The sequence below is a fragment of the Panthera onca genome, chromosome A2, assembly GCF_046562875.1.
Source record: "Panthera onca isolate mPanOnc1 chromosome A2, mPanOnc1 haplotype 2, whole genome shotgun sequence".
In the NCBI taxonomy this organism is placed as follows: domain Eukaryota; kingdom Metazoa; phylum Chordata; class Mammalia; order Carnivora; family Felidae; genus Panthera; species Panthera onca.
The window spans coordinates 168,204,666-168,223,294 of NC_138340.1; the positions used below are offsets into that span (position 1 = coordinate 168,204,666).

General features: G+C 59.0%; 1 protein-coding gene across 4 annotated transcripts in view; it reads right to left on the bottom strand.

Annotated features, from left to right (window-relative positions):
- Positions 1 to 18,629, bottom strand: part of PTPRN2 (protein tyrosine phosphatase receptor type N2) — an 812,735-nt gene that overhangs the window by 255,606 nt on the left and 538,500 nt on the right. For all 4 annotated transcript variants that reach the window (XM_078436952.2, XM_078436943.2, XM_078436944.2 and 1 more), the window contains one exon: positions 13,586 to 13,650. In XM_078436952.2, coding sequence (XP_078293078.2) covers positions 13,586 to 13,650 — 65 coding nt within the window. The remainder of the gene's footprint in view (positions 1 to 13,585; positions 13,651 to 18,629) is intronic.

Below are 18,629 nucleotides of genomic sequence, written 5' to 3' on the forward strand. Positions count from 1 at the left end.
TGCCGAAGGCAGCATCATGAAACATCACTGACATTTCTAAAATAAATTCATTACTCTACCTGCTGCACACCAAAATGAAAAGGCTTCCATCAGTAAATAAGCCACAAAGAAACAGACAACCCTTTGCCAAAGAAATAAAATCGCAACACAATCGATATTGTTTCAACGTCAAGAATTTTATCCAGGGGACCCCAGGCTGGAGGGGAGTGTCTGCCTCTGGCCCTGGCTGTCACTTCCCACTGGAGGGAGGCCCCTCGGGCCAGTCAACCATGGCCAGCCCTCCCCTGCTGCTTGGGACGCCGGGTTTCCCACTTGAGCACCACCACCGGCGAGACCCCCGGATTCAGGCCATGTGGTAACTTTTACTCCCTCGCTGTGGCTGGATGTCCCAGACGATACCACGGGTTTGGTGGCTCTGGGCACAGAAGTGTCCCATTATCTTTCTAGAAATGCACACTGGTCTTTACCTTGTCTGTCGCTCACTGGCTTGGTATTATGTTTTATTCTTCTATCAACTGTTAATTGTGGTGTAGAACACGGCGCACACGTGTTTCTCAGAAGTTAGCTTATCTACACACTATCTTTGGGACTCTGCCACAAACAGGCCAGGTCTGACCACGGGGCAGTGTCACGGGCTGAGTTGTGCCCCGCTCGTATCCTGAACCCTTGCTCCCAGGACCTCAGAACGTGACCTGTATTTGGTGACGGGGTCTGTGCAGACATGGTTAAGTCAGAATGCGGCCCCTGCGATGGGCGCTGATCCGATCCGATCGGCGTCCTTCAAAGATATCGGGACACAGACACACACACACACAGGAGGACCACAAGTGGACACAGAGGGAGACGGCCATCCACAGGGCAGAGGAGAGAGGCCTCGGAGGAAAGCAACCGTGACCACGCCTGGACCTCAGACTTGTGGCCCCAGGATGTGTGACCAGGAAGTGGGTGGTTCAGGTGCCCCGACTGTGTGGCAGGAAACACAACCCCTCAGGTGTGTCACACGTGTGATCGCACGGTGGGTCCCCTCACGCGACGGAGGAAACAAGCTTATGCTTTCAGTGCAGCATTAAATCCGAGTGCTGGTCAAGGGAAGAAAGTTCCTTGTTGAAAATTTTCTTTTTGCTTTACATTCTCCGTAACAACAACAGCTATAGTCCCATGAAAGGGTTGTGCACGCAGGAGCCTCCCTAGCCAACCGTTACCTGGGGCCCCTGTCTCACAGAAATGACGCCCGGCGGCCTCGGTCTTCTTCCCTTCCGAGGCGTGTGGGGTCTGTCTGCACCTGCCGTTCTGAGGGTCCCCTGACACAGGATTATCAAGCATATCGTGTGGTGTGGACAGGAGGGGCCGCCCTCAGGCCGGGGCTGGGCCCGTGTTCAGTACCCAGGGAGGGGCGGTCCCGTGGCTGCAACAGGACGCACCCCTCCCTTCTCTATCCCCGGTGACCAGACCGCAGTCAGTGCCTTGCAGGGTCCAGGTGTGGCTCAGAGGGGCTCCGGGTGCCCAGAGAGCAAAGGTCTGGTTGGCAGCACAGACGCACCCGTGGGCTCCTGAAGCTGAGTTCTACCTGCTGACCCTCGACCACACGTCCAGAAGGTAGTCACCCGCTCGCCCCGACCCGGGGAGGAGGGTATAGCTTGTTCAGAATTTGGAAAACTTGGGTTTTGCTCACGGCCTCGTGGGTAGGAGTGTTGTGTGCCTAACGTACCCTCCAGCTGAAAATTACTTCGTATCACGGAGACCTCCAGTGCTCACGTGTCTGAGGGCTTTGACTCTTAAGAATCTTGATGAGAAAAAATAATATAGCAATACAACAAGAATTAGCTAGTTTAATAAAAATAACAAAATTGGATTTCCTTTTCACATTTACCTGCAAACATGGAATCACGGGAGAGGCCCACGAATGGGCCACGTCCACACACTCTTTACTCCCTCAGGTTTCACGGGACAGGTGTGAACCGTGATGACCCCAACCCTGGATGCTGACACTGGGTCTCCCCAGTTTTGTCAGCACCGGGCAGACAGGGGCGCGCGCACGTGTGTGTGTGTGTGTGTGTGTGTGTGTGTGTGTGGTCTGGGGGTCAAACTAGACCATTAAAGGGGAAACAGATCAGGCTGGAGAGGACAACTTGGTCCATACAATCCCATGAGCAAAATACTGTATGCCCGAAAGGAGAAAAATTCAGTGGGAGGTCAGTTAGCCATCAATCCTGGGGCTTCAAGTCAGGAGGGTAGAGGACATCTGTGATTTCAGGGTACTGTGGGTCAGATTTGTGTCCCCCAAAGAGGCACATGCAATTCCCAACCCTCGCTATCTGAGAGAGGCCTCATTTGGAAATAGGGTCTTTGGAGACGTGACCAGGTTAAGATGAGGTCACACCGGGGTAGGGTGGGCCTCGGTTCAACGTGACGGGTGTCCTTCTAAGGACAGACGCATGCGAGAAGCCAAACGGCCACAGAGGCAAGGCTGGAGAGATGGGTCGAGAAACCACAGGCCTCCAAGGATGGCCACAAGACCAGAAGCTGGCAGAGGCAGAGAGGCTGGAGGCCTCAGAGGGAGCACAGCCCTGCCCACACCTGGATTTGGGGCTCCGGCCTCCGCAATGTAAGAGATCAATTCCTCTGTCTTAAGCCCCCAGTTTGTGGCCCTGTGTTACAGTGGCCCCAGGCCCCGACACCCAGGAGTGGTGGCCACCATCCAGACAGGAGACAGAAGGGCCACGGGACCCGTGCAGACCGGCTGTGGGGGCACCCCATCTGTGGCACGCGGGGTGCCAGGGCCTGCTAATGAGGCCCCGTCTTTGGGATGCGGAGACGTGGCAGGACCACGTGGCCCCTGATCTCAGGGCCCGGTGTGGACGGCCACCCTGAGCCTGGGAGCCCAGGTGAGGGAGAAGGAGGTGCGTCCTGCTGGCCCCGATGCCCCCCCGCAGGGACCTGTTACCCAGCTCCGGCCACAACCCCCACTAGCAAGCACCGTGGTTAGAGGCGCGTTCACGGCCGCGGCCGCTAGTGCAGTGTCAGTGGCTCTGCTGGGTGTGAGGCAGGCTGAAGAACAGCCCGGTCTCAGGGGCGTCAGGACGGCGGATCCCCCTTCTCGCCGCAGGGGGGTGCGGACACGTTTACCCGCACCATCCTGGACGACCACTGCGTGGGTCACATGTCTGTTCTGACATAAAATTGCTTTAAGTTTAGCATTTGATGATATTTTCTGTTATATTGATTACTAATTATTTCATACGGATGGAAAGAGCCTTTTTTTAAACCCCTGGATCAAGCAAAGAGGAGGTATTCAAATCAGCAATTAAGGTATTCAAATCAGTTGTCATGGGGACGCAGCCTAGGACTGCGGTGAGGAGCACGGTCCTCTGCTGTTTCAGCGACAGCAGACCCAGCCCACACAATGTGAAATATATTTTCTACAGGGGCTTCAGAGCCCCGGGAAAGGCAGTCTGAATGATCCATGAAAAAGCGAGCATAAAGGGACGGAACGTGCCAATAAGGGGCGTCTGCCCTGCAGCCAGGGTTCACGATTCAATTCGCTTCAACGAGTGTTTATTGAGTTCCTGCCATATGTCAGGCCTTGTGCCGAGCGCTGGAGACACCGGGGATGATTAAGACACACGTGGATTTTACTCCTGAGCGCGCGGTTAAAGGGGGACAGACATGAAATCACATAACTCGACTACGCTCTGACAGATGCCATGGGAGCCCTTCACGGGGAGGAGGAGGCTGCCGAGGGACGACGCGCCCCCTCGGCCCCGAGGACGGGGCGTCTGTTCATCCCAAACAGCTCCTCCCCACTCCCGACTTCAGGACCCCCGGTAGGGAAGCAGCTTTCTAAACCCTGAGCGCTTGGGTAGGGTGGGGAGGGGAGAGTGCCAGCATGTCCCCCCAGATGATATGTTGGGGTCATAACCCCCACTCCTTGGGGGGAACTTATTTGGAGACCCGGTCTTTATAGAGATCCTGGTCCAACAGGAGAGGTGTCCTTATGAAACGGGGAAGTCTGGACATGAGCACAGACGTGCACGGGACAGCAGGTGCAGGTGGTCAGAGCCTGGAACTGATCCTTCGTCACGGCCGCTGGGGAACGACCCGGGATGCCAGTCCGGAGCTGTGACACACACCTGTGCCGTCTGAGCCACTGGCGTGCGGTGCTTTGTCACAGCCGCCCGCAGACCACGCCGGGCCGTTCCACGTCTTGCCCAAAGCCCAGGCTGGCGCAGGGGGCTCAGGGCCGGCAGCCGCTGGGACTCTGTCTGAAGGGTCCCACAGGGGGCTGGATGTCCCCTGGAAGGCACCGTCACCGTGGATGCCGGGGCGGCACCATCTGGGGAGTAAGACACAGGCTTGGCATCGGACCGTCCCGGCTGAAACCTGACCGCTGCCCCCATCACTGAGGCTCTGAGCCTCGGTTTCCTCGTCTGTGAGCCGTGTGCGGCTGGTGGCCAGGGCGGCTGTGTTGGGTTGGGCTGGGGATTACCTCCTCCACGCTTCCTCACTTTTTCAAGCAATTCCAAGTCTTACCGCTTGAGCCTTCCAAGGGGTTTCTGAAACGTTACCCTCTGAGAGCTGTAGAGCTTAGTGTCTCTAGAGCTTAGCTCTTTCACTGAAAACACCCTCCTGACACCCCACTAACTCAGAGGAAGCCACGGAGACAATACCCCACTTTATTGAGATGGACCCACACGCCTTATGGGGACACCATCAAATCCCAGCCATGACAGCCTGCGAGGGAGACACGTACTGGGCACACTTCCCCCCAGAATGCAGGGGGAGGCGCTGGGAGCAGGCGCGGGCAGGGCGGGGCGGGTGAGGTGCCCCAGGCGGACGCTCCTTATTTCATTTTACGTGACTGTTTGCTCTGATATTGAATAAAAATTGAATCTGTCACTATAGCAACTGCCACATCACATGGCACCTCTCCTGCCTCTAAATCACAAAAAGTATTGAAAAGACATTCGTGGCCCACGTGACGTGGTACTTACTACAGCATTTCAGAAGGAAAAAATGCTGTTTCATAATAAACTCATATTTGTCGATATGTCAAGTGCTGTTAATTACATCGAACACAATTCTGTGTGATTTTCTTCACTTTTAAGAAATGAGAACACAGTATGGAGAGCAGCAGTGGGGCCTGGTGGGCCGGGCGGGGGCTGAGCTCCAGCAGAACTCAGAGCCCCTCAGCATCTCTCAGCTGACCTCTGACCCTCATCACCTCTGCCCAGCAGGCTGAGAACAGAACAGATCTGGGAAGGCCCTGCCAATACTTTAATGCAATTTCATGCAGATCGCTCTCATTTCAAACACAAATTAAGAATGTTTACAAGTAAACAGGCTTTTCTTAGGACCCATGCACTTTTTGCTTTTAGGAAGAACAAATTCCATTTTCTGGGTTCAGAAATGCACATTAGCATAACCCAAGGTGACTCCTGAACCAAAGGACAAATACGGGGAGCCCAGATCTCTCCGGAACCTTCGGAGCCCCAGCAGCCGGTCAGCCACGGCTCCCAGAAGCTTGTTGGGGGCCTGGGCACTGGGTGGGGACGCCGTGCATCCCTGGAACCACCCTGGCGTGCGTAGGAGTGTGTGTGTTTCTGCAGAGAGGTTCCAAGGTTTGCCCTGGGCTCTCGGGGCGCCTCTGGTCACGGAAGAGCCGTGGGCGAGCCGTGGGAGCTCGGGCATGTCCAGGGGAGGACGCCTCGTTTTTCTACAGGTAGCACGGACTCACGACAACACAACGTTACCGTCTCTGCCCGAGAGACCCTGTCCACCCCGACGCCCCCATCTTGCCCACCCGGCAGACTCATCCTCCGCCCCGCCGTCCGTTCTCTCACGGACTCCACACCTCCGACGGCACCCATCCCCCAGCCTCCCCGTCTCCACGTTAGGCTCCCACCACCTGCCCCCACCACCTGCCCACAGCCAGCGCCCCTCCCCTGGGACTCCCAAGGTGCGCCTGGATCCCAGCAGCAGGGATGTTTTGTATCACTCACGGCGTCCTCCCTGTGCGACACGGTGCCGAGGGAGATCCTTACAAACACATGATGCCCTGAGTTATCTTCACCCTTCTCTCTCACGTTTTGTGAGGTCGACAGGTGAGCGGGGGCTGGCGTGGCCACACGGAGCCCGGGGACGTGCACCGGGGTGTCTCCCGTCGCGCCCTCACAAGTTTGTACACGTGAACGCGCACTCTGGTGTTTTCCTTATTAAAACCGTGAGAAGGGCATCAAAGGTAAAAGGACACAACTATGCACGTGCTGAGCGAACACCAGCCTCCTGGTCTGGGGGACACGAGGTGAAGGGCAAACAGGGCATCTTGGTACCGTCTCTCCAAGTCCCTGCGAATCTACAACACGTTCAAAATAAACAGTCAAAAACCGCATTAAAGACATTTCTGGGAAAGGAGAGAACTCGCTTGGCATCCCCCAGCCCTGCGAGGGACCACATGCGTGTGTTTGCACGTTGCCTGTGCAAACAGGTGACGTGGCTGCCTCGCCGTGAGAGGCCCCAGAACGATTTTTAATGAAATCATCACATTCTGTTTGATTCTTCCAGTGTAATTAGTTACCTTCCTCTGGCTTTGTATTTCACTGGGGTTTGATTTTTCCGAAGGTCCTCTACGATAAACCCCTGGGACGCGGGGGGGGGAAGCTGTCTAGGCTGTGGGCAACCACCCTCATGAGCTCTCTATGAGCTGAGTGCGTGACTTTGAGCGCATTTGATCTTTACTAAAGAAACCACGCGACTGCCTGCAGACGAGACTCCAGGCCACGCTCCAGGCCCCGTGAGACCGGCCCGTGACCCCGTCTCCCTGGTCACCACGAGGCTGACTGGCCGGACGGTCCCCTGCCGGCAGGGCCGTGGTCATACTCCTCGTGCCAAGGGCCCCGTCAACTACCCTGTGAGTCCACCAGGCATGACGAAGGCAGGTCCCCGCGCCATCCACGACATGGAAGGGGACAGCCTCCCCCAAACCTGAGGTCAGGTGGCGCCCCTCCCCCATCTCTGTTTCTGGGGACGCTCACCCTGATGGTCACGCTGGGCAAAGGGCCCTCTCTGTCAAGGTCAAGTCATGTCCTCGTCCAACCGGACCCACCGAGCAGGGCATCTGGGGGTGGGCAGGGCCCCAGGGACTCAGCCCAAGTCTGCATGTGGTGCCCACGTGTGCCTCAGCGGTCCCTGTGGGGTTCTGCGGAGGAAGGGGCTGTTTTCTCAACCATCCGTCACACCGCACGGTAGCAGGTATCACGCATGCACACACACCATGTGGTGAACGCACACTGATTCCTGGGGTCGACACACGACCACAGCGTCACGGACTTTTAAGGGACATTTGGGATCAGCCTAGTCTTGGCCACGGAATCCTTTCTTTGAACAAAATCGTGGCCCAGGAGCCCAAGAGGTGACAGAAGCGAGAGACGTGCACAGGTAAGCAGAGGGGGGTGGCGATGAGGCTGGGGTCCACCTCACCTCCCCCCCACACCCCACACCCCACCACACACATGGGGCTCAGGACACGCTGCCCCAGTGCGGCGCCTCGACATGCAAATGTCTCCACCCGAAGGAGGTCCCGACGGCGTCAGAGCGGGAAGGTTCCCCGGCCGCCCCTTCTCCCTGAAGCAGGTCACGGACCCTCACCAGAGAGGGTCCTCTGTGTCCGGAGGAAGGGACAGCCTGTATCTCGTAGACAGAGGGACACTGAGCAGATCCCTGCAAACAGGCCTCCCTCAGTCCCCCCACGACTGCCCTTCCCACACCCCCCTCAACCTACCGTGCTCCCACCACCACCCACACAGCCCTCAACCTACCGTGCTCCCCAAGACCGCCCTTCCCATGCACCCCTCAACCTACCGTGCTCCCACCACCGCCCACACAGCCCTCAACCTACCGTGCTCCCCAAGACCGCCCTTCCCATGCACCCCTCAACCTACCGTGCTCCCCATCACCGCCCTTCCCACACACCCCTCAACCTACCGTGCTCCCCAAGACCGCCCTTCCCACGCACCCCTCAACCTACCGTGCTCCCAATGACTGCCCTTCCCACGCACCCCTCAACCTACCGTGCTCCCCATCACCGCCCTTCCCACACACCCCTCAACCTACCGTGCTCCCCAAGACCGCCCTTCCCACGCACCCCTCAACCTACCGTGCTCCCCACGACTGCCCTTCCCACGCACCCCTCAACCTACCGTGCTCCCCAAGACCGCCCTTCCCACGCACCCCTCAACCTACCGTGCTCCCCACGACTGCCCTTCCCACGCACCCCTCAGCCTACCGTGCTCCCCAAGACCTCCCTTCCCACGCACCCCTCAACCTACCGTGCTCCCCACGACTGCTCTTCCCACGCACCCCTCAACCTACCGTGCTCCCCACAGCTGCCCGTCATGTCAAATCCCACAGGAAATACTCAGGTCTGCATTTCCTTATGCCCCCGTGCCGTGTGAAACTTGTACTGAACACATACATCTGTGTGCCTTTCTCCTGCTCATCTGTCTTTGCCGGTGTAACTGTCCCCAGCCAGGGACCCTAGGAGGGTGAGGGAAACTTTCTCCTCCCTACATTAGATGGAAAGATTTCCTTTTTCAGAATCTGAACAGACGGCCGTCTCTCTTCTGCCTGAATCTGCCGGGTGACGGAGAGCTCATTACCATCCCAGGCTCCTTCCGTGGCAGGCCCTCAGCACTCGGTCTGAACCAGGACCACTGTGTGGTGCCATGTGCTCTTCTGAAGCTCCCTTGCTGAGTTTCCGAGCCTCGGGAGCAATGCCGGGCTCGAGGGGCAGCCACTCTCCCGCTGAGATCACACCGTCACGAGATCAGAAAGTAACTCCGTATTTCACATGCACTTACGGGAGCTAGACGCATGGGTCTGCCCTCCTGGATCCCTCCCAGTGACAATCATCTAGATGATTTTCCTTCTAAATGTTTGAATTTTTCTTGTAATATTATAATTTTCCTTTTGAAGAAACATGACTTTATTAATTTGAAGAAAACGCAAACACTTTCAAGATGTCAGAAATCAGATCCTGAAACACGACAAAATACCCCCGATCTATTAGGAATGTGTGCGTGTACTGTAATCTGTTCATTTCCTTTAAATTTTGTCTCGAGGTATTTCCATTTGGCTTGAAGGGCTTTGGCTCTGCCACCACGTGTGTGAGTCTCGAGCACCAGGGAGAGAGACCGCGAGGCATTTAGCAATCACCGTCCACTGCTCACTCCAGACTCAGAATTAGCAGATACACAGCAAATACATGAAAAAAAACCCCACAGAATCCTCAAAATCAGGCCTAATACTGCACGACACGGTTAACGTCAGAGAAAGAGACGTCACCTCCACTTTTGCCTCCTTTGTTCCCATTTTCACTTTCCAAAACCAGCTCCAAACCCACCGGCGCCCCTGCCTCCATCGGGGGCAGCCTCTGAATGTGCTCGGCTTTGGCAGGAGTCTGGGGAGGGGGCAGGGATCCTGGGAAGGAGAACCTGCCAAGAACGACCTCAGTCAACTTCAAGGTGAGGGAGCACTGTCTTCTGAGACCGCCAGGAGGACAAGGGCAGGCGAACGGAGAGCTGGTCTCCACACATGCGGTGCAGCAAGAAAGCCCTGGGGCTTCGGACGAGACAGGGCTTGGGGGGCAGCCAGGATGGCAGGGGAGCCTGCACGGCCGGGTCCCAGTCCCTGGGGGTGGTTGTTTCCGCCCCTGAAGGTGGCGAGGTCAGGCTCTGGCCACTCAGGGACCAGAGGGAAACGAGTCAGGTGGGCGGAAAGGAAGGAGCCGGCGCTGTGTGTGTGTGTGGGGGGCTCACTGGCACCCCACCCCCACCTAGCAGGACCTCCCTGCCTGCCCGGGAGTCGGGTCAATCCAACGCCTAGACCGCACCGCAAGGCTGACAGTGACACCCTTTCTGTTTGTGGGACGCAGAAACTCGGGGACGGAGATGGGGTAGCAGGGAGCTCAGGTGTCCTGCTCTGCCCTCTGAGCTGAGATGGCTCGCCACACCTCCAGGTGCAGAGACGCAGGGGTGACTGGGGCACAGTGAGCGTGTCGGCCTGGGGAGGGGAGTCTGGGGTCACCATCCTACGGGTAACAACAAAGCCAAGGCCTGGACGCGATCCCTCGGGAGGCAGTACAAGGAAGAAGACTGTGCCTTGGGGTCGTCAGAGCAGGGACCTCAGTGGTCAGTGAGACCTGCCTGGGGGACAAGGGACTGCGGTCCAGGAGGGGGCGGCTGGTGTGGCAGCCGTGAGTCAGAGGCGGCTGAATGCAGAACCTTCAACAACGGGGGAGACCGAGGGGTGACGGGGTGCAGGGAGCAGGCGGGGGAGGCGCCGTGTATGGGAAATACGCACCGATGTTGAAGCGTTTGCTGGGAAGGCATCTCTGGCGTCGGGGTTTTACTTAACAGCGCGGGAAACGCGAGAGCGGACTGCGTGCTGACAGCCACGAGCCGGAGAGTGGGGGCTGACGTGCAAGTGCAGAGGGGGCAAGAGCGGAGGGATCCCGACATTCGTCCCAGCTGGCAGCGTAGACACGGGCGGGATGCAGAGCTCTGGCGCAGGAGGCACGTGGCAGGGGCGTGGACGGAGGGGGGCGGGTGTGTGCGCACACGAGGGGGGGGGAGAATCGCCAAGTGCGCGTACGGGGAACGGCCAGTGAAAGCGCTTGCAAATGACCGTCTGGCGGGTGCGGAGCCGTCCCCGAGATCCGTGCCGGTGAGTTTGTGCTCCCTCGGCAAGAGGGCGATGGGAAAGCCAGCGAGGCACGCCCTTTGACCCCCAAGCCGCAGCCCCGCGGGGGCGGAGAAAGAAAACAAACACTCGCGCCGAAGCCCGGAGGCTCCCGACAGCGCCGCCGCTGGCGGACACGGGAACGGACGGCACAGGCGGCGACGCGGGTGGCGTCCGAGGAGGTGAGCGTGAACGTGTGTGCCGGTCGAGAGAAGGGCAGACGTCGAGGCCACGGGGCTCCAAAGCCCACGGGTGAGGAGGCCAGGCCAGGAGGGAGAGGGGGTGACGGCAGCGGTGAGGCTGTCCGGATGTGGACCTGATTCGTGGTCGCGACGCGGACCCGGCGTGAGGCTCGTGGCACGGAAACGCAGAGATGGTTTGTCCACGTGAGACAGAGAGACAAAACCAATGGAGGTGACGCAGGGCTCTGTCTTGACAGGGGACAGCGAGCCCGGTCCCTCCGTGGGCCCCGGCTCCCAGCGGGAGGGGAGCTCCGCCAGGGGGAGGTCTGTCTGCCGCCCCCCGCCGCAGACCCGGTCCTTGGTGCCAGGCGCCCACAGGCACCCCGTGAGAATCTTTATGGCGAGCGAGTGAGCGAACGGGGCGCTGAGCCGAGCGGCGGGGGGCCCTCTCACTGTAGACACAGAAACACGAAAGAACACACACCCACGGAAAACCACACAAAACCGAGGCCAAAGAGGGACAGGGAGCGTCCAGATTCCAAAATGAACGGAGAAGGGAAAAGCTGGGCATGACTGGGAGCCGCTCGCAGCCGCTCGCCGGAATCTGGCAGCTCCACGTGGGTTCAAGGTGCGGGTCGGGCCACACGGGGACAGCACACACCGCCGGGAGCTGCGGGGGCTGGGGAAGCAGAGAATCTTCCTGTGAGGCTTCCAGGGACCCAGCGAGGCGGATGCCGCGATCACCTCCCGTGACAGGGCAGGAGGCGGAGTCGTGTGGGGGGAGCCGAGACCGGGAGACCCGACATTCAGGGAGAAGACAGACACGAAGCTTGGGGGGCTGCCGCAGCACATCACGGGCTGGGTCGGTGACCCCCAAGCCACCGGAGGGCAGAGGGGCTCAAAGAGGGGAGCCGACCTAGGGGAGGCAGGGACCGGAGCAGGGTTTGGCCAAGATGCCGGGGAGGCGCGAGGACACGAAGTCACAACGTCCAGAACCCCCCGGTCTGAGCGGCGTCCCCCAACAGGTGGAGGGCTGGGGTCCCACCGACAGTGCTGTTCGCTCTCTGCTGTTCAGCAGCCGGCCGGGAGGGCGCCTCTGAAACCTCGCTTGGCCAGAGCGAACCGGGGGCGCAGCCCATCGCCGTGTCCCCTCTCTTTCCCGAAACTACAGGAGATCGTGTTTCCCTCAGGAAGAGGGCCCCCGGGTACCAGGCCCCGCACTGGGGTCTGGGGGGGCCGGCGGCCCCACGTCCTCACGTGGACCCTGGTGGGGGGGGCTCCTGGTGCCAGAGCTTTCCCGGCAGAAGCAGCGTGGACGTTCTCCCCAGTCACCTCCTGCGGCAACGACTCGACACCGAACAGGACCCCCCCCCCCCGCCGTGAGGATGAGGCAGGAAAGGAGGGCAGGGGCTCCCCGTCTTTGCTGCATCCCGGACCGGCAGCACGGTGGGAAGCTTCCATCGAGACTCTGACGCTCCAAGCCATCCTGGCCCTTTCTGCCACTGGCCCCGCTCCTTCCCCGGGGCTTGGGCCTTTCGGGACCCCGCGTCTCCGGGTTTCTCCTCCCCTCACTGCCTGCACGCGGGGTCGAGTGGGACGTCCTCCCTGACACACGCTCACCCTCGCGGCCCGAGCTGGGAGTGAAGGGACCCAGCACAGTGGGGTCTCTCGGGCCCGCGGAGCCTTCGCCGACGAGTTTCTGCCAGTCTCCTCCCCACCTTGCCCGTCACGCCAGCGGAACACGGGCGCTTTCTCTGCAAGGCCCTTCCTACCCGCCCGCCACTCAGCAAGCGCGGAAAGAAGCCTGTCTGTGAGGAGCAACTAATTAAAATTCTCATTTCGAGAACCAGGACTCCCAACTGCTGAACGGCAGATTTCCCCACGAGAGCGGCTAATCTTTGAGTGGCTCCGTGGAGGGCGTCTCCGCGGTTAGCGAGGAGCACTCATAAATCAGCCGCCCCCTAGCAGTTAATCATCTGTAACGCCCGGGCCGTGAAATCTACAATTTCGACGCGATAGCACCGGTTGGTTTGGGTCCACGCTGCCTTACGAGTGGCAGGCTGCCACCCCGGCGAGGAACCACGTCGTCCCGCGTGCGACTCACGAAGCTGCCCCGAGACGGGGAAGCGGGCGCCAGCCAGGGGGCCCAGAGGTGGGCGCCATCAGCCGCGGCTGCCGCGGGAGCGTTTGGCCGAGCACCTCTTCCTGAAGCCAGCACGGCCACCCAGTCACAGCGCGGAGGCGCTCCCGCGTGCGTGGTGTCCCGGCCCAACGCGTGTCTCCACGTAACACGGCACAGTCTGCCCCCCCCCACCGAGTCCCCGGAGGGTACAAGAAATGCCTCTGGCTGGGGCACGTCCACAAACTTAGCCACCACAAAACCTCTGAAGAAGGAAGTCCGTGTTTTCTGAAGACTCAGTGTTTTCCGACCCCGTGGCTGCGTTCTCAGGGGGACACCGAATCACACCTTCAAATGCCACCGAACACAGCGTCACATTCGCCAGGCTCCGTGGACCAGCGTCTTCAAGCAGCGGGAGGTAACAACTCCGGCCTCCCCCAGGTCAGCGTGATGTCACACGGACCGTGTACGGCCGTCCCCCGGGTCCCCACACGGACGGGAGCGGCTCCCCAACAGGCGCGTCTCAGAGGGCAGCCCCTCCTGTACTCACCGACCCGCTTCCCGCCTGAAGAATCTCCAGTCCAGATGCTTTTTCCAGTTTGTCCTTGTTGTCAACTGTTAGGAAAAATTAAGCACAGGGGTCAGCTTACAGAGCTCATCGTTCTCAAGACACTCTGAGCATTTTCCTCTATTGAAAAGCATTTCACGAAGTCACTGTGTGCAGACGGCCGAATTCAACAGCCCAGCTGTGAACGAGCCTGGAGCTGGTCCCGCTGGGCACGAGGCCCCTTCCGCCCCCCCACCCCCACCCCACCCCCGGAGCGGACGCACAGGGCAAGCGTCATCACAGGGAGCTCACACGGCTGTTGCAAACACTGCACGAGGCGTCGAATGCAGACATTCTCTGCGTACTGCGAAGTCTCATTTTAGAACTATCTGATGGCCATTCACTGAGCAATCATCGGGAGACACCCTAACCCTAGCCCATTGACCAGGGTCCGAGCTCACGAAGAAGACTCACTGGGAGGCGAGCCTGAGCGCGGGCACTGACTCCAGCAGTGCCGGGGGCCGCCCCGTCCCTCATCCGCGCCCTACTTAGAACGAGGGGGACCGGCAGAGGACGATGACCCTCCATATGAGACCAAGGGAAGTGAGCTCTGGAACAATTAGCAGATGTAAATGAAAACCCGGCAATCCTAACGCCCGCACGGCAAACCCACCTGCCCCCACTTTGTCGGGAAGAAGTCGTGTCACGAAGCAATTGACCTTGGCTTACAAATCTGCAGCAATGTTCTTTCGGGTAAAGCCCATGTCATTTTGGAAATGAATACCAGGAAAAACACAATTTTATTGCAGACCCTAAGAATGAAGAGTGTCTTGCGATTGTGGTTAATGCCGAACGAGAACAAGAAAATAGCGGTTACTTCCAACTCTTACTGTCCTGCACCCACGTTAATCTTGGGTAATGGGATTATATCTCGTAGAGGGTTACAAACAGGAGCCCGCTGTAGCCTGTCTGCCCACCTCGGGGCCTCTCATCGTCTTGTACCAAGTTTTTCCCCGTGAACAAATGAACATTATTTTTTACACGCAGGTAATTATCCCCGCGCTGAGAGAACGAGGCAGACACAACCCCGTCTGGGCTGGAGAGGCAAACGCTTTCAGACCCTTCAGTGGGTGCGGGGCCAGAGAGAGGGCAGGGGGAGGGGGTGTCCCAATGTAAACCCCGAATGGAGGGGAACAGTCTTGAAGAGCCAGAGTACAAAGCAATCGATCTTAATGTTCTTCTGCGAACAAAGGAAACACTTTACTGAATGTCAAGCTACTTTTGGGGGGAATAATAGTGAGCTCTTAAATAGGCTGAGAAGGAGAAAGCGCATGAAAAGGGTATTTTAAAGGGACTGCACTTACTGCTACAGAGGAGTACCCGATATTTCAGTGTCAGGGATGAAAAAGCCAGTCTGACAATAATAACGCGGAGAACCCAGTCCGAGGGTCAGCAAACCTCCTAGAGAAGGCGGGGTGGTAGGTGTGCTGGGCGGGGCAGGCCAGGGGTCTGCGTGAAGGCACAGGGATCCTACCCAAGGGGACGTCCTGGTGGTGTCCCAACAAAACCTCCTCCACAAAGCCGGCGGCAGGTGATCTCCCCCCACCAAGCAGAGGGCCGGACGCTGGCCATCCTCCTGTTTGCAGGGCAAAGTTAGGACCCTTCTGCAGGCTTGCCGACCAGTCCCCTAGGCCCCAGGCCCTTTCCTGCACCAGAAATGCATGCTGGCCTCAGCTCGAGGGAAGCAGGATCGCCCTCCAAGCAGCCCAAGCCCCGGGTGCTGGGAGGCCTTCCCGGCAGCGACTCCTACCGGGGTCCCCACAGGTCTCAGAGCCACGCAGCGCGGACTCACCACACCCCCAGGACACTCGGTTATCCAGCCTTCCCACTGCCCGGAAACGGCGACACAAATGACCTCCAGTGAGCAGACGACAGTAAAATGCGGTGACTGAACCATGCAGGGCTGAGTGGGTACCAAGTCCTTTGGGTTTTTTTGACTGTGTTCTAATAAAACTTTATGGACTTCACAGCTTGAATTTCATATGATTTTAATGTGTCATGAAATACTATTATTTTGATATTGCACTAATTCAAAATTCAGAAATTATTCTTAGCTCACAGGCCATACAAAAACAGGTGACAGGTTAGATTTGGCCCATAGGTCATAGTAACGGACCCCTATTGTAGATCCAGCAAAAGTCTTTTGTTTTCAACGGCTTTAAATGTGAGTGGGTAGAACGTCCTTCAGCTGCGTTGAATGTCTGGCTCCCACTATCCCTGAAAACAAGGAAAGGAGCCCCAGGGGAGCACGGCAGCCCGCCCCCACCCCAGCTTCCAGGAACTCTCGCCCCGTTTACAGCCCGATGTGTCCTGTTTCCTGGACTCCCCCACGTCTGACCCGTCACGGTGCCGCGTGCACGCGTGGCCCGCGGACCGGCTGCCGCCCGCATGCTGTCCGTTACAGGCCTTCTGAGGAAGGGTCTGCGTTCCCCAGTTCTACCAGACCACTTGCCACTGGCACCTTCTGACCAACTCCAGAAAGTTCTGGAAGGGGCACTGGCTGCTTGGCAGGCTCTTTGGGAAACGCTGCGTCACCAACGCCGATGGACAAGCACGGGCCGTGTGTGGGAAAGCGGTGCCGTCACAGCCCGACCCACGGCTGCGCTCACAGGTCGATGTGGCTGCTGGTTCTGACACAGGTCGTCGATAAACACAAAGCGATCTGGGGACCAGGGGGCATCGCATTACGGTTTAATCGCTGGTCTCCGCTTTTTTAGTGGCACGCAAGACAAAATGATGGCCTCTGAGAGCTGGCGCAATGCGGCGCCCACATGTGCCCCCGGGTCCCCGTGATGCCCCGGAGGCCGCCGGGACCGTGCGTCCGCTTCTCGGGGCCCGGGCGGCGCTCGTGAGGCTCCGCCAGCCCAGAGCCTCCCAAAGCCGTCCTGGCCTTTTACAGAGGAGGTCACTCAGCTCCAACCAATCGGCCACTGAGACACGCAGCCCGAGCCCGGGAGTAGCGGGCGCAGGGCCTGGTTCAGGCTCCTGAACGGATCGAAGTGAGACGGAAGCCAAAGTCCACATAATCAAGCCCCAAATCACAACAGCAGCAAGGATGCCCCTGCCAGGCACCAAGGAGCAGTCCGTAACCTCCGTTAGTCCTAAACACCCTGGGATTTGTATCACGTGGTCTCCTCCTCAGAAATGGGGAAGCCGAGGGAGCACGGTGTGTGGCCCGGAGCCACGGGCAGGGCCGTCTCGGGCGGTGTGGGCTTGTCAGGAATACGGCGGCCCCACGGCTTAAGGACGGACATCGACTTCCCACAGCGCTGGGGGCCACGCACCCCACACGGAGCGGGTGGCGGGCTGCGTGTGGGGAGGACCCTCTTCCCCACTGCAGGCCGCCGCCCCCCAAGGTGCCCACACGTGGTGGAGGGGCTCTCCCTTCCTCTTCTCACGTGGACCCCAATCCCGCCGGATTAGGGCCCCCTCCTCATGACCTCGTCTGACCCTTACTATCCCCGTGTCCGTAAACACAGTCAGCCTGGGGGTGGGGACTCCACATATGCATCTGGGGGCACGAGCCGGCCCCCAGCTCCAGGCCCGTCGGTGATTCTGTCCAGCGACACCCCCGGGCTGACCCGCCCAGGCTCCACGTCCCGCGAGTGGCCAGGAAACGCCAGGCTGATGGGGCGGCTGCGGGAAAGGACCCGTCGTGAGACCCTCGGGAGTCTCAGGCGTGCTCGGGCACGTGGGCACCAGGCTCTGGGCCCCAGGAGCGGCGGGCTTCCGCTCCCAGACTCCCCGCTGTCGAGATTCTCTGTCCTCTGCAAATACCAACGGTCGCCGAGGGACCGCCATCCCGTGCCAGCCACCCTTTGTGGGCCACTCCCGGCCTCACCGCGCAGGGAGTTTCCAACGGCAAGCCGCGGGCACGCAGGAAGACCGGCTGTGGTCCTGCGCATGGTCCTCTGCCTCACCCAGCCTCGGTTTTGCCCTCAAGCTTGAGGACACCGTCTGTTTGCTCATTGCTCTAAGATGCCAACAACCTGTGGTCTCTGAGGCTATTGATGTGTTCATCGATGCTTCTCTGCTTCAGCGTCTGAATGCACCTGAGTGTCCCTCCGGGCCGCCTGCTGGGTGACCTGGGTTAAGGCCCAGCTTCCCCATCAGCATCACTGTGTCCGTGAACCCCCCGCTCTGAGCCCCACTCGCTCTGAGAGCCACGCAGCCACCCCTTCCACACAACGTGGCCGCCGGCCGGTGCCTGCTCTCTCTTTGTCCTACAGACAGCTCTCCTGTTCTTTTCAGCGCAAGTGGCCCTGGAACGGAAGCCATCCCAGCCAGCTCCGGCACGTTCCGTGATGCCCAGGCCACTGGGACATCCTCCTCCGCGCGGCCCCACACGTTTGCCGTTTCGGGGAATTCCCTCCGAGAGTGCCCCCAGCCAGGGCACCTCCTTCCAGAAATCCCTTCTGCCGGGTGCAACAGAGACACGAACACCCTCTGCCTCACCCTGGACCCCACGCGCACGGCGCCGCCCCCTCAAGCGTCTGGCCTGTGCCCATGCCGCTCCCTGCATCTCTGTCTAAGCGAACGACCACTTTCTAGGCATGCCACGGCAACACGGCCATTTTGTTTGGTCTTTGGCTAAAGGATTTTAAGAAAAGACAAACCTACTAGCGTTCCATCAGATGTCAGTTCCACGCTATTTTTGTGGCCTCGCGTGGACTCTGACCTGGTGGGTCCGAGCTGGACGGCAGGGCCAGGGGGTGGAAACCCTGCGAGAAGCTGTTTTAATAAAGCCGAGAACAATGCATAAAGCCCATTTTTATCTTCAAGGGAGACAAAAAGGAAGTCCTTTAAAATTAAATTCACCAGATGAAGGATATGCAAATTACCTGGAGAAGCGGAACCCTACAATGTTCTCAAAATTCTGCAATAGCCTATTTAATTAGTGTTTTAATTTATCAGAAAAATTCCCTGCACTGGACAACTGGTGCAGCGTCCCTGTAATTAGGCACGCAGTGACAGCACAGCGCGGGTG